We start from the raw sequence: 12,918 nt of genomic DNA, 5'->3' as shown, positions 1-12,918 counted from the left end.
TTATTGCACCAAACAGCTCATTTGCATATTATGAAAAATGCTCATATCTCAGGAACAGAATCTCTGATCTGGAAAGGGAAAAACATTTTATTCAGGTGACCTACAGCTATTGAGCAGTGCTCTTGGTTTGCCATGGCGGTCTCTGGTGACAGAATCCTTGTTCTTGCTGTAGTAAAATGATTTCCCAGAGAAAGTATTTCCAAATGCAGCAAAATATCTTCACAGGCAGTGAGGTGTGGGAACGCAGGTGGGAGAGAGGCCTGCTCTGAACTCATAGCATTTAACTGCTGCTGCCACTAGGAGGCACTCTTTACATAAAGATCTGTACAGCTCCCACTGAGATGAATAGCCATACAAATCCATATGATGTAGGCTCCCCCTACTGGTGACTACATGTAGCCAAAATGTTTATGCTATCTATCAATCAATATACAGTCATGTGAAAAAATTAGGACACCCTTTGAAAGCATGTGGTTTTTTGTAACATTTTTAATAAATGGTTATTTAATCTCCGTTTCAACAATACAGAGAGATTAAAGTAATCCGACTAAACAAAGAAAACTGAAGAAAAGTCTTTTCAAGATCTTCTGTAAATGTCATTCTACAAAAATGCCTATTCTAACTGAGGAAAAAGATAGGACACCCTTGCCCCTAATAGCGAGTGTTACCTCCTTTGGCTGAAATAACTGCAGTGAGACGGTTCTTGTAGCCATCTACCAGTCTTCGACATCGGTCTGAGGAAATTTTACCCCACTCCTTAATGCAGAACTTTTTCAGCTGTGAGATGTTTGAGGGGTTTCTTGCACGTACAGCCCTTTTCAAGTCACCCCACAGCATCTCAATGGGATTCAAATCTGGACTTTGACTTGGCCATTCCAGGACTCTCCATTTCTTCTTTTTCAGCCAATCTTTGGTTGATTTACTAGTATGTTTTGGGTCATTGTCATGTTGCATGGTCCAGTTCCGCTTCAGCTTTAATTTTCTAACTGATGGTCTCACATGTTCTTCAAGCACCTTCTGATACACAGTAGAATTCATCGTGGATTCTATGATGGTGAGCTGACCAGGTCCTGCTGCAGCAAAGCAGCCCCAAACCATGACACTTCCACCTCCATGCTTCACAGTTGGTATGAGGTTCTTTTCTTTGAATGCTGTGTTTGGTTTACGCCAAACATGTCCTCTGCTGTTGTGTCCAAATAATTCAATTTTGGACTCATCTGTCCAAAGAACATTATTCCAGAAGTCCTGGTCTTTGTCAACTTTATCGCTGGCAAATGTCAGTCTGGCCTCGATGTTTCTCTTGGAAAGCAAAGGTTTCCTCCTTGCACACCTCCCATGCAAGTTAAACTTGTACAGTCTCTTTCTGATTGTAGAGGCATGTACTTCTACATCAACAGTAGCCAGAGCCTGCTGTAGTTCTCGAGATGACACTTTAGGGTTTTTGGATACCTCTTTTAGCATCTTGCGGTCTGCTCTTGGGGTGAACTTGCTGGGGCGACCAGTCCTGGGCATGTTGGCAGTTGTTTTGAAAGCCCTCCACTTGTAAACTATCTTCCGGACAGTGGAATGGCTGATTTCTAAATCTTTTGAGATCTTTTTAAATCCCTTCCCAGACTCATAGGCTGCTACAATCTTTTTTCTGAAGTCCTCTGACAGCTCTTTTGCTCTCACCATGGTGCTCACTCTCACTTCAACAGTCAGGAGCACACCAAACTAAATGTCTGAGGTTTAAATAGGGCAAGCCTCATTCAACATGCAGAGTAACGATCTACTAATTATGTGCACCTGGTGTGATATACCTGTGTGAGATCTGAGCCAATTTAAGAGGGAATACATGTGAGGGTGTCCTATCTTTTTCCTCAGTTAGAATAGGCATTTTTGTAGAATGACATTTACAGAAGATCTTGAAAAGACTTTTCTTCAGTTTTCTTTGTTTAGTTGGATTACTTTAATCTCTCTGTATTGTTGAAACGGAGATGAAATAACCATTTATTAAAAATGTTACAAAAAACCACATGCTTTCAAAGGGTGTCCTAATTTTTTCACATGACTGTATATCTACCTATTTATCTATCTCCTATCTATGTATCTCATATCTATCTACAGTTAGGTCCATATATATTTGGACACTGACACAAGTTTTTATTACCTGTTTACTAAAACATATTCAAGTTATAGTTATATAATGGACATGGACAAAAACTGCAGACTTTTAGCTTTCATTTGAGGGTATCCACATTAAAATTGCATGACTGGTTTAGGAGTTTCAGCTCCTTTACATTTGACACCGTTTTTAAAGGTACCAAAAGTAATTGGACAATTGACTCAAAGGCTGTTTCATGGGCAGGTGTGGGCAATTCCTTCATTATTTCATTCTCAATTAAGCACATAAAAGCCCTGGAGTTGATCTGAGGTATGGTGCTTGCATTTTGAAGATTTTGCTGTGAAGTAAACATGCGGTCAAAGGAGCTCTCCAGGCAGGTGAAACAAGCCATCCTTCATCTGCGAAAACAGAAAAAAAACATCCGAGAAATTGCTACACTATTAGGAGTGCCAAAATCTACAGTTTGGTACATCCTGAAAAAGAAAGAAAGCACTGGTGACCTCAACAATTCAAAAAGACCTGGACACCCACGGAGGACAACAGTGGTTTATGATTGCAGAATAATTACCATGGTGATGAGATACCACTTCACAACAGCCGACCAAGTGAACAACACTCTCCAGGATATAGGCTTATCAATATCCAAATCTACCAGAAGACTGCATGAAAGTAAATACAGAGGGTTCACTGCACGGTGCAAGCCACTCATAAGACTCAAGAATAAGAAGGCTAGATTGGACTTTGCTAAAAAAAAAAAATCATCTTAAAAAACCAGCACACTTCTGGAAGAACATTCTTTGGACAGAATATCAAGATCAACCTCTACCAGAATGATGGAAAGAAAAAAGTATGGCGAAGACATAGTACGGCTCATGATCCAAAGCATACCACATCATCTGTAAAACATGGCGGAGTCAGTGTGATGGCTTGGGCATGCATAGCTGCCAGTGGCACTGGGTTCCTAGTGTTTATTGATGATGTGACACAGGACAGAAGCAGCCGGATGAATTCTTGGGTTTTCAGAGACATACTGTGTGATCAAATCCAGCCAAACTGATTGGTCGGCGTTTCATAATACAGATGGACAATGACCCAAAACATAAAGCCAAAGCAACACAGGAGCTTATTAAAGCAAAGAAGTGGAATATTCTTGAATGGCCAAGTCAGTCACCTGATCTGAACCCAGTAGAGAATTTCAATTGTTAAAGACTAAACTTCAGACAGTAAGGTCCACAAACAAACAGCAACTGAAAACCGCGGCAGTTAAGGCCTGGCAGAGAATTAAAAAGGAGGAAACACAGCGTCTGGTGATGTCCATGAGGTCAAGACTTCAGGCAGTCATTACCAACAAAGGGTTTTCAACCAAGTATTGGAAATTAACATTTTCTTTACAATTATTTAATTTGTCCAATTACTTTTGAGCCCCTGAAATTAAGGGATTGAGTTTAAAAAATGCTTTAGTTCCTAAAATTTTTATGCAAACATTTTGTTCAATCGACTGAATTAAAGCTCAAACTCAATCTTCAGTTTCATGTTTATGCGGATGATACACAACTGTACTTTAGGATTAGCAAAGGAAGAGTTGATCAAGTCGATCTGGCCGGATGTCTCTTGGAGATCGATCACTGGATGAGTGCCAATTATCTAAAGCTTAATGGCACCAAAACTGAATGTATTACATTCAGTGACCAGAAAATTACACCCTCAGCACCCCAATGGCCATTGTCTTTTGGACCGGTCCCTGAGACAGCCATCCAGGTCAGGGACTTGGGAGTGGTCTTGGACTCAAGATTAACCATGGCTCCTCAGATAAATCAGGTGGTTAGTACCTGTCACTACCAGCTGAAACTTCTGAGGAGGATCTTAATATACATCGAATCCCCTCTCAGGAAAGCCTTGGTCGGAGCAGCGATCAGCAGTGGGTTGGACTATTGTAATGCCTTGTACATGGGACTCCCTAAGAAGAACTTGCATAGACTTCAACTTGTGCAGAATGCCGCAGCAAGGCTACTAACGGGTGTTGCCCGTCGAGAGCATATCACTCCCTCTCTTAATGCCTTGCACTGGCTCCCCGTCCAACAATGGGTGATGTTCAAGATTGGATGCTTCATGCATAGGGTATTCCATGGTGTGGGGCCCCTGTACCTGCGACGTAAATTCACCAGGTTGAGGACATTGAGGTCTAGTAACTCTGTGAATAACATCCCGCAAGTTAACAAGATCAGACGTGGAGGCAGATCCTTTTCGGCTCAAGGGGCCAGATTCTGGAACCACCTACCCCTGGCCCTGAAAATGATTCCCAGTCTTCTCTCATTCAGACGTGAACTGAAAACCGTTTGATCTTCCTATATAACACTTATTTTTGGTTCATATAATTTGGGGGTTTTCCTAAATTTTAGTCTATAAATTCACGGTTGGTAATGTCCCTTCCATTTTAAAGATACTTTTTCCTCACGTTTATTAATTTTGTTCTCTTTGCATTCTCTATATCTCGTCCGAACCCTTTGAACCTTGAGATCCCCCTACCTTCCCTCCCTTTCTCTTGATTCCCCATTTGATAAGGGCTAGGAAATTGGTCTCTGGAATAGGTGCCTTATTCTCTAGGCCTTTGCGGCCCATGGCAAAGTGTCATGCCTTCTTCTTGAATCAGCCAGCTAAGCGCATCGAGGCCCTAAGGTTAAGACTGCGTGTACACAAGACTATACATCATCATCATCATCATCATCAAGGCTGAAACTCTGAACTTCAACTGCATCTAAATTGTCTTGTTCAAAATCTATTGTGGTAATGTACAGAACAAAAATTAGAAAAATGTCTCTGTCCAGTAGACATCGCTTATCTAGACTTTAGTAAGGCTTTTGATACTGTCCCACATAGAAAGCTTATCAATAAAGTGCAGTCTTTGGGCTTGGACTCCCATATTGTTGAATGGATTAGGCCGTGGCTGAGGGACAGGCAACAGAAGGTTGTAGTCAATGGAGTATATTCAGACCAAGGTCTTGTTACCAGTGGGGTACCTCAGGGATCTGTTCTGGGACCCATATTGTTTAATATCTTTATCAGCGAAATTGCAGAAGGCCTCGATGGTAAGGTGTGTCTTTTTGCTGATGACACAAAGATTTGTAACAGGGTTGATGTTCCTGGAGGGATACACCAAATGGAAAAGGACTTAGGAAAACTAGAGGAATGGTCAAAAATATGGCAACTAAAATTTAATGTTGATAAGTGCAAGATAATGCACCTGGGACGTAAAAACCCAAGAGCAGAATATAAAATCTGTGATACAGTCCTAACCTCAGTATCTGAGGAAAGGGATTTAGGGGTCATTATTTCAGAAGACTTAAAGGTAGGCAGACAATGCCATAGAGCAGCAGGAAATGCTAGCAGAATGCTTGGGTGTATAGGGAGAGGCATTACCAGTAGAAAGAGGGAGGTGCTCATGCCGCTCTACAGAGCACTAGTGAGACCTCACTTGGAGTATTGTGCGCAGTACTGGAGACCATATCTCCAGAAGGATATTGATACTTTGGAGAGAGTTCAGAGAAGAGCTACTAAACTGGTACATGGATTGCAGGATAAAACTTACCAGGAAAGATTAAAGGACCTTAACATGTATAGCTTGGAAGAAAGACGAGACAGAGGGGATATGATAGAAACTTTTAAATACATAAAGGGAATCAACAAGGTAAAAGAGGAGAGAATATTTAAAAGAAGAAAAACTGCTACAAGAGGACATAGTTTTAAATTAGAGGGGCAAAGGTTTAAAAGTAATATCAGGAAGTATTACTTTACTGAGAGAGTAGTGGATGCATGGAATAGCCTTCCTGCAGAAGTGGTAGCTGCAAATACAGTGGAGGAGTTTAAGCATGCATGGGATAGGCATAAGGCCATCCTTCATATAAGATAGGGCCAGGGGCTATCCATAGAATTTAGTATATTGGGCAGACTGGATGGGCCAAATGGTTCTTATCTGCCGACACATTCTATGTTTCTATAACTGTATCTATCTATCTATCTATTTACAGTAGAATGCAGTATATATTTGTTCGGTTGGGATACCCCCTTTATGGGAACCATGATCATGGACACCCTTGTCTCTGACTTTGTGCCTCCCCTGCCCCCCATTGGGGCCTTGGTGACATGGACTCATGACAGGTTGGTCTGTCCACAAGTTGAATAAGTATACTATGTATTGCTCTGATTCAGTCTATCCGTGACTTTCCCTTGTTTTCGGAGGTATCCGGGGTCACATTATTGTGACACCCTGATGTCCCATCCCTATTGGTGCTGGGAGATTGTTCCAAGTTTTTCTATCTATCCTTATCGTCCTACAGGCAGCACAACACAAAGGGTTAATGTCTTGCTTCTCCCGTCTAGGACAGAAGATAAATCATTAGTAAATCAGACTAATTAACCCCTCTATAAAGGAGTGCACACCCACTAGGTAGATGTGTTTTTATTCCCTTCTGTCTAGGACAATGAAGCTCACACATACAGCGGCTCCTCCTCCTCCTCCTCCTGTCAGTATGGTTGCTAAGCCTGATATTATATAGCTGGAAGTGGTTTCCAGAATATCATATCAGGTGCTGGAAGAGAGTCCATTGTTATATGCATGTTCTAGAGCTGGTGGTGTGCTCCAAAGTTAACTGCAGGTCATTACTGAACTGGAAGTGGGTTCCAGAGTTATTTGCATGTTATAGAGCTGGAGGGTTGCTCCAGAATTAGGCCTCATGCACACGACCGAATTTTGTTTCCGTGTCCGTTCCGTTTTTTTTTGCGGATAGGATGCGGACCCATTCATTTCAATGTGTCCGGCCGAGAGCTTTCCGTGGTAACCCGGCCGGGATTCCTGCTGACAGCAGGAGCGCACGGCGTCATTGAATGCTATGACGCCGTGCGCTAATGCCATCGCTGTACAGTGATCACTGTACAGCAGCGGCGGCATTAGCGCACGGCGTCATAGCAACCAATGACGCCGTGCGCTCCTGCTGTCAGCAGGAATCCCGGCCGGGTTACCACGGAACGCTCTCGGCCTCGGAACACGGCCGTGTGCATGAGACCTTAACTGCATAAAATTACTGATCTGGAAGTGGTTTCCAGGATTTATTTTCCCTATCAGTGTTTTCCATGGGAGGATTGAGCTGAGATTTATCTTGGAGGTTCCTGGTGAGTTTCTCATATGCATCGGGTGTTCCCTGCTAACTATCAATGTATGGTTCAGGGTGTGTCCCTGTGAGAAGTGCCGGTTTGGCTGTTACAAGCACTGTTATTGCCTTCAGGTTAGCAGCAGTGTCTCCATCTCAGGAGCCATTTTGCAGTAGAAGTATACAGGAGCAGCTGCGCTAGACTTGATGGGTAACATGTTAGGTAAAAAATGGCACAAGAGGTTAACTAACTCTCTCAATGTATTTTATTAGTTTGTCAAAATGGTATGAAATAATTCTGCGTCATGTGTTATCAAAGTCGTTTTTAGCTCAGCTACATTTGTGGCTCTGCACAGTGTGAGATATTACTGTAGCAATGAAATCACAGCAGCTCTAAGGATCCTGGGTCTTGGAATGGCTCATATGTAGCGTGTATGTATGCGTGAGCGAATTATTATGTTACAATTACAGAACTCTGCAAAGAATCCCATAAAGCCCTAAATGTTAGTATGTGGACAATGTAGGAGATGTGTGGACAATGTAGGAGATGTGTGGACAATGTAGGAGATGTGTGGACAATGTAGGAGATGTGTGGACAATGTAGGAGATGTGTGGACCAACTGTGGACAATGTAGGAGATGTGTGCACCATTGCCTCCCTGCTGAAGGTCTCCAGTGCAGACATGGTGCAGAGATTGCAGAATGGTTTACTTCTCATCGGTCAGAAGCTTTCACTCTCTATGGCAGGAGTATGGTTCCAGCCAGACAGGTAACATTTATGTGGGAGCTAGATTACAGCCGTGTCTTACAGATCCTGCAGTCTCAGCTCAGCGGGGTAACCCCCTAAGGTAATATTCCAGTGGCCGGTCTGTCTGGGAAGACTTTCTTCTGCCTGTCAGGTTATCCCTATGGTCAGAAAGATTGTTTCCTTCTGAAACATTAATTCATGTCTCTGGCGGAGAGCAAAGCTTCTTTGGCTTAAGATTCCTGGTGTCATAGGGATTGCTTCCCCATGAGGTTTTGCTTAGTCACTAGGATTTGGGGGCCATTCTTAGAACCATATCCGATTTTGCGGACCACAAGTTGCAGATCCATAGGACCTGGATCCACCGTATGCATTTGCGGTTCAGAACTTCCTGCCCTATATGGTAATGCCCATTCTTGTCCGCAATATGGAAAAGGGTGGGACATTTTCTATCTCTTTCGGGGCCGTGAAACGGATGTGCAGATGTGGACGGCACACTGTGTGCTGTCTGTGTCTCTCAGTCCCACTGTCATAATGGGTCCGCATGGGATCTGCAAATTTCGGGACGTGTCGGAATGAAAAAAATTCTTTCATGTGAATGGGCCCTGAATGTCCCTCTCAGTTCATGTGATTTTATTTTTATTTTTTATGTTCTTTATTCAATTTAATCGGTTAAGCCTCCTATTCCAGCCTGGGATCGGGCTGTTCTCCTCAAGACCCTGGTTGAATCTCTATTTCAGCCTCTTACAGAAGCACCAGTAAGGTTGGTATCTTGGAAGGTTTTATTTCTGGTGGCATGTGCATCAGCCAAGAAGGTGTCAGAGTTTGCAAGAGTACTTTTCTGAAAGTACATCAAGAAGACTCTATTTTTAGGTTGATGCCCTATACCCTATACTACAAAAGCTCTCATCTGACATGAATGTAAGTTAAGAAATTCCTCTCAGAATCCTCAATCAGCTGAACAAGACAAGCTTCATCTACTGGTCATTGGAGAACCAGGGTCCTTCAGGTCGGCTGACCAGCTGTTTATATAGAGTAGTATAAAAGCCAGCAAGCTACACTGCTTGGATTAGGAATAGTATTAAAGTCTGCTTCTAAATTCTGAGTACTCCAGTTACCAGGTGGAGTTACAGCACACTCAACTTAGTCTCTTGGGCAGAGGAGGGAAGAAAAAAAACAAAACAAAAAAACATTGGATCAATTTTGCAGAACCTCTACATGGTCTTCTCCATGCATCTTTACAAAACAATATAAGTTGGATGTATCTGGGGCTTGCGATTCAGCCTTTGACAGACAAGTGATTATTAAGGCTGCGATTTCGAACCCCCCCCCCCCCCCTTGTATAATACCGCTTTTCAGATCCCTTTGTGTTGTGCTGCCTGTAGGACGATAAGAAAAGTCTAAATTTGCTTACCAAAATGTCTTTCCTTGAGTCCAAAGGCAGCACAAATATTCCTCCCTTAAAAAGACATTGCTTGGAAAAAACACCTCTACCTAGTGGGTGTGCACTCCTTTTATAGGGGGGTTAATTAGTCTGATTTACTAATGATTTATCTTCTGTCCTAGACGGGAGGAGCAAGACATTAACCCTTTGTGTTGTGCTGCCTTTGGACTCAAGGAAAGATACATTTCGATAAGCAAATTTAGACTATCTCATATCTATCTATCATCTCTTGACTTGGAGAAGTAATCAATTCAGCAGAGATCTCAGAAGGGGACTGAACATCAGATCTGGTATGGGGCCCTATGATTTGATTACACCCCGATTTGCCTGCCTTTATTGGACATGATCCTGATATTTGCTATATACCGTATCAATCATGTGTATGTCATACAATCTTCACTATTATATCTGATCTATATTATATTTTATTTTGAATACAGCAGTGGATGAGGTTCCTCAAAGGAATGTGAACCCATTTGCAATGCGGCTCCTTCCCCGACTCTAATCCAGCATAAGAACCTTAGTATTACGATGCCGTAAGTCCGTCCATTATAACCTGTACGTACCCCTGGAGGCTGATCGTGGAGGACGCCTTGGACCTTGTCATCACTCAAACCGAGCTGAAGCCACACAGGATGAGTGTGGAGAAGTTTATCCAGGATGCTGGGCTTGTAGGCCACACTTTCATACCCTGAATCCCGCAGAAAAGCCTTCTTTTCAACCAATATGTTCTTCTCCATCTCTTGTTCAATGCTGTGTAAAGAAACAGAAATATTTAATGACGTCTCCCTGGGGTTCTCAAAATGACGATTACACCCCTTCTAATCTAATCGGGGTGGAGTTTTCTGCTGTCAGACAGAGATATTATTTGGCAGTGGAGCAACTTTTGGTGCTTTCTAGATGATCTGGACTTGATGTTAACTGGTTGAATATTTTGGCAGCACATGGCATGCTTTATTTCAGCTGGTAATGTGAAGTGATGTGCTGCTCCGCTAGGAATCAAGCAGTTCCTTGAAGGATTCCGCTCTTCTAGCTTTTAGTGACTGGCACATTAACTTTGCATTATTTTGTTCAGCCTTGATATATACTGTAATACTATTCTGTGTAATATCACTGATATGCTGAATGTGATATAGGGTAAGCAAGCAGAGGTATTGGACCTAATATCTGTGGGAGAGAGGAGAAATTACAGATCTGAAAAAAACCCAAACATATTTATTAAGCCCCTATGCCAGAATATTGTTATAAAATAAAGTCGCAAAACGTGGGTCTGATTTTTTTAAACATTATTTGCACAAACATTTTTGCACAAATGCTGTTTTTATACCACCCTTGCCACTTGTGGGTGTAGTGGGGACAGGATCCAATGGCCCCAGTAGAATTATCATCTTATACGTCAGTTTTCTGGTGTAAATAATGACTGAAATCTATGGCATTCTAAGTGCACGAACTGCCAGAGGAGACGCTTACAGGCTATGGATACTTTTGGGGCAATTTTTTTTTTTTTTTTATTGCATGTTACTTCATTTTGGGATAAAATCATTTTTTCAATGGGTTTTTTATTAAAAATGTTTAGCTGTTTTTGAGATACAAGGGTTAAAAACCAGTCTGTTTGCACAGTATCACTAGCTGACTGCTCCTGTGAAATTTCTGGGATCTCCTTACCTCATATTCTTATCAGTTCTATAAGAGATTAGCTATGAGTGTTTGAGGTCAGGAGATCAAAGATAAGGCTTCACATGAGCTGTCAGCTGATGGGACTGAGAAATGATACTCTGAAACAGCCTGATTTTTACCCCTGTATCTCAAAAACAGCTACATGTAAAAATAATAAATGTTTTTAGCCCAAAATGAGTAAAATGCAATCATAAAAATTGGCCTGAAGGTGTCCATAGCCTTTAGTTTATGATGAGGTGTGCATGGGGATATCAAGACTAACATAGAAAATGTCATTCTTCATAAATTACCCCCACAGTGTCATACAGTACAGACTCGAAAGACCACTAAAGATATCGCCATGACATAAGTTTGGTGTAGGCGGCGTGTGCATTCAGGGCAGGGTGGTGGAAACCATCAAATAGTAACATTAAAAGGGTTTTTTCGAGCCGTTAATACTGATGACCTATCCTGACACCCGGAACCCCCGCCAATCAGCTACTGGAGAAGACACTGGCACTCCTGTTCATGCTGCGACCGTCTCCGTGCTCACATGGCCGTACATTAACAGCTGTGTTTGGCTATCGCAGCTCAGACCTATTCACTTCTATGAGGAGGAGTTGCTCCTAGGCCACCTGAGCAATGAACGTGACATCACATGGCCTAGGGAAAGCAGTGAGAAGGCAGCGGCCCTACTGCGAATGCTGCTGCCTTCTCCAGCTGGTTGGGGGGGTCTCGAGTATCAGACCTGCACTGATCAGATACTGATCTAGTCCGAGGATAGGTCATCAATATTAACATCTTTATAGAAACACTCTGGACAAAGCGGATACATAAGGGCAGAATTACTAATCCTGTCTAATAGTCAGACAATGTAAAGGTGCGCCAAATTTATCACAGTGGCGTTTGCTGCATGATATATTTGGTATAGCATTATAGACCTTTTTTTTTTTCTAGCTTTACAACCATTATTGGTTGGCATACTTTGTGGCAACATTTTGGCGCCCGCTGGCACATGAGAAGCCACACCCACTTTATTGTAAGCCATGACGCCTATTGTCAAACATTCCTAAAGCACCTAATAAATGCGGAGCAAGGCAAATACGATGACAGCTTCTTGCTGCAAATTAAAGTGTTTTCCCCTGGGTATGAGTTAAAATGGCTGCCAGCAACCTGTCCTAGAATGGTTGCCTCCAATTGCAAAAGGGGGCAGAGCCTCACTACACACTGAACTGCCCTACAATAGATGGCAATGATGTGACCCTACCTACGATATGCCATCATGGCTGAGCAGCCTGACAGGAAAACTCACCAATATGTGGTATGTGCAAGAGTGTGATGTGTAGTTAGGCCTCGTCCCCTCATCCCCCAAAGCAGCTCAGCACGTGGAGGCAACCAGTCCTGCTCACATTCTAGGACAGGATGTTGGCGACCATTTTAAATCATTCTCGGAGAACCCTTTATGACACCTGGGGAAGGACCATACTGGGGGGTAATGACATAGGGATTTTCCCCTTAGATTTAGAATCGGCGCTGGATGTGTCGAAATTATATAGAGGCCTGCACCTCTTCATAACTTCGGCAGATCCACCGCAAGCTATAGGAGTTAAAACCGGCATCTAAAACGCCGGTCTTAGTAAATTACCCCATATTCTTGTAATTAATTCAATGTCTATGGATTTTTATGGATCTAAATCAGTTCTTCCTCCAGGCCATGTACATGCCCTGTAAGTTTAATGTGTTCTTCAGATAAGGCCTCCTGCACACGAACGTGTGTGCCCCGTGGCCGTGCTGCGGACCGCAATGCACGAACACCGACCGTGAGG

The 12,918-nt window shown here is 42.7% G+C and overlaps 1 protein-coding gene across 2 annotated transcripts in view; it reads right to left on the bottom strand.

The window, feature by feature from the left end:
* The window catches only part of RIN2 (Ras and Rab interactor 2), a 173,728-nt gene that overhangs the window by 51,965 nt on the left and 108,845 nt on the right, over positions 1-12,918 (bottom strand). For both annotated transcript variants that reach the window (XM_040429688.1, XM_040429689.1), the window contains exon 4: positions 10,003-10,189. In XM_040429688.1, the coding sequence (XP_040285622.1) occupies positions 10,003-10,189 (187 nt within the window). The remainder of the gene's footprint in view (positions 1-10,002; positions 10,190-12,918) is intronic.

This window comes from Bufo bufo, chromosome 4 (genome assembly GCF_905171765.1).
Source record: "Bufo bufo chromosome 4, aBufBuf1.1, whole genome shotgun sequence".
In the NCBI taxonomy this organism is placed as follows: domain Eukaryota; kingdom Metazoa; phylum Chordata; class Amphibia; order Anura; family Bufonidae; genus Bufo; species Bufo bufo.
The sequence above is the reverse complement of the archived record's forward strand: the minus strand, read 5'-3'. Positions and strand labels throughout refer to the sequence as shown.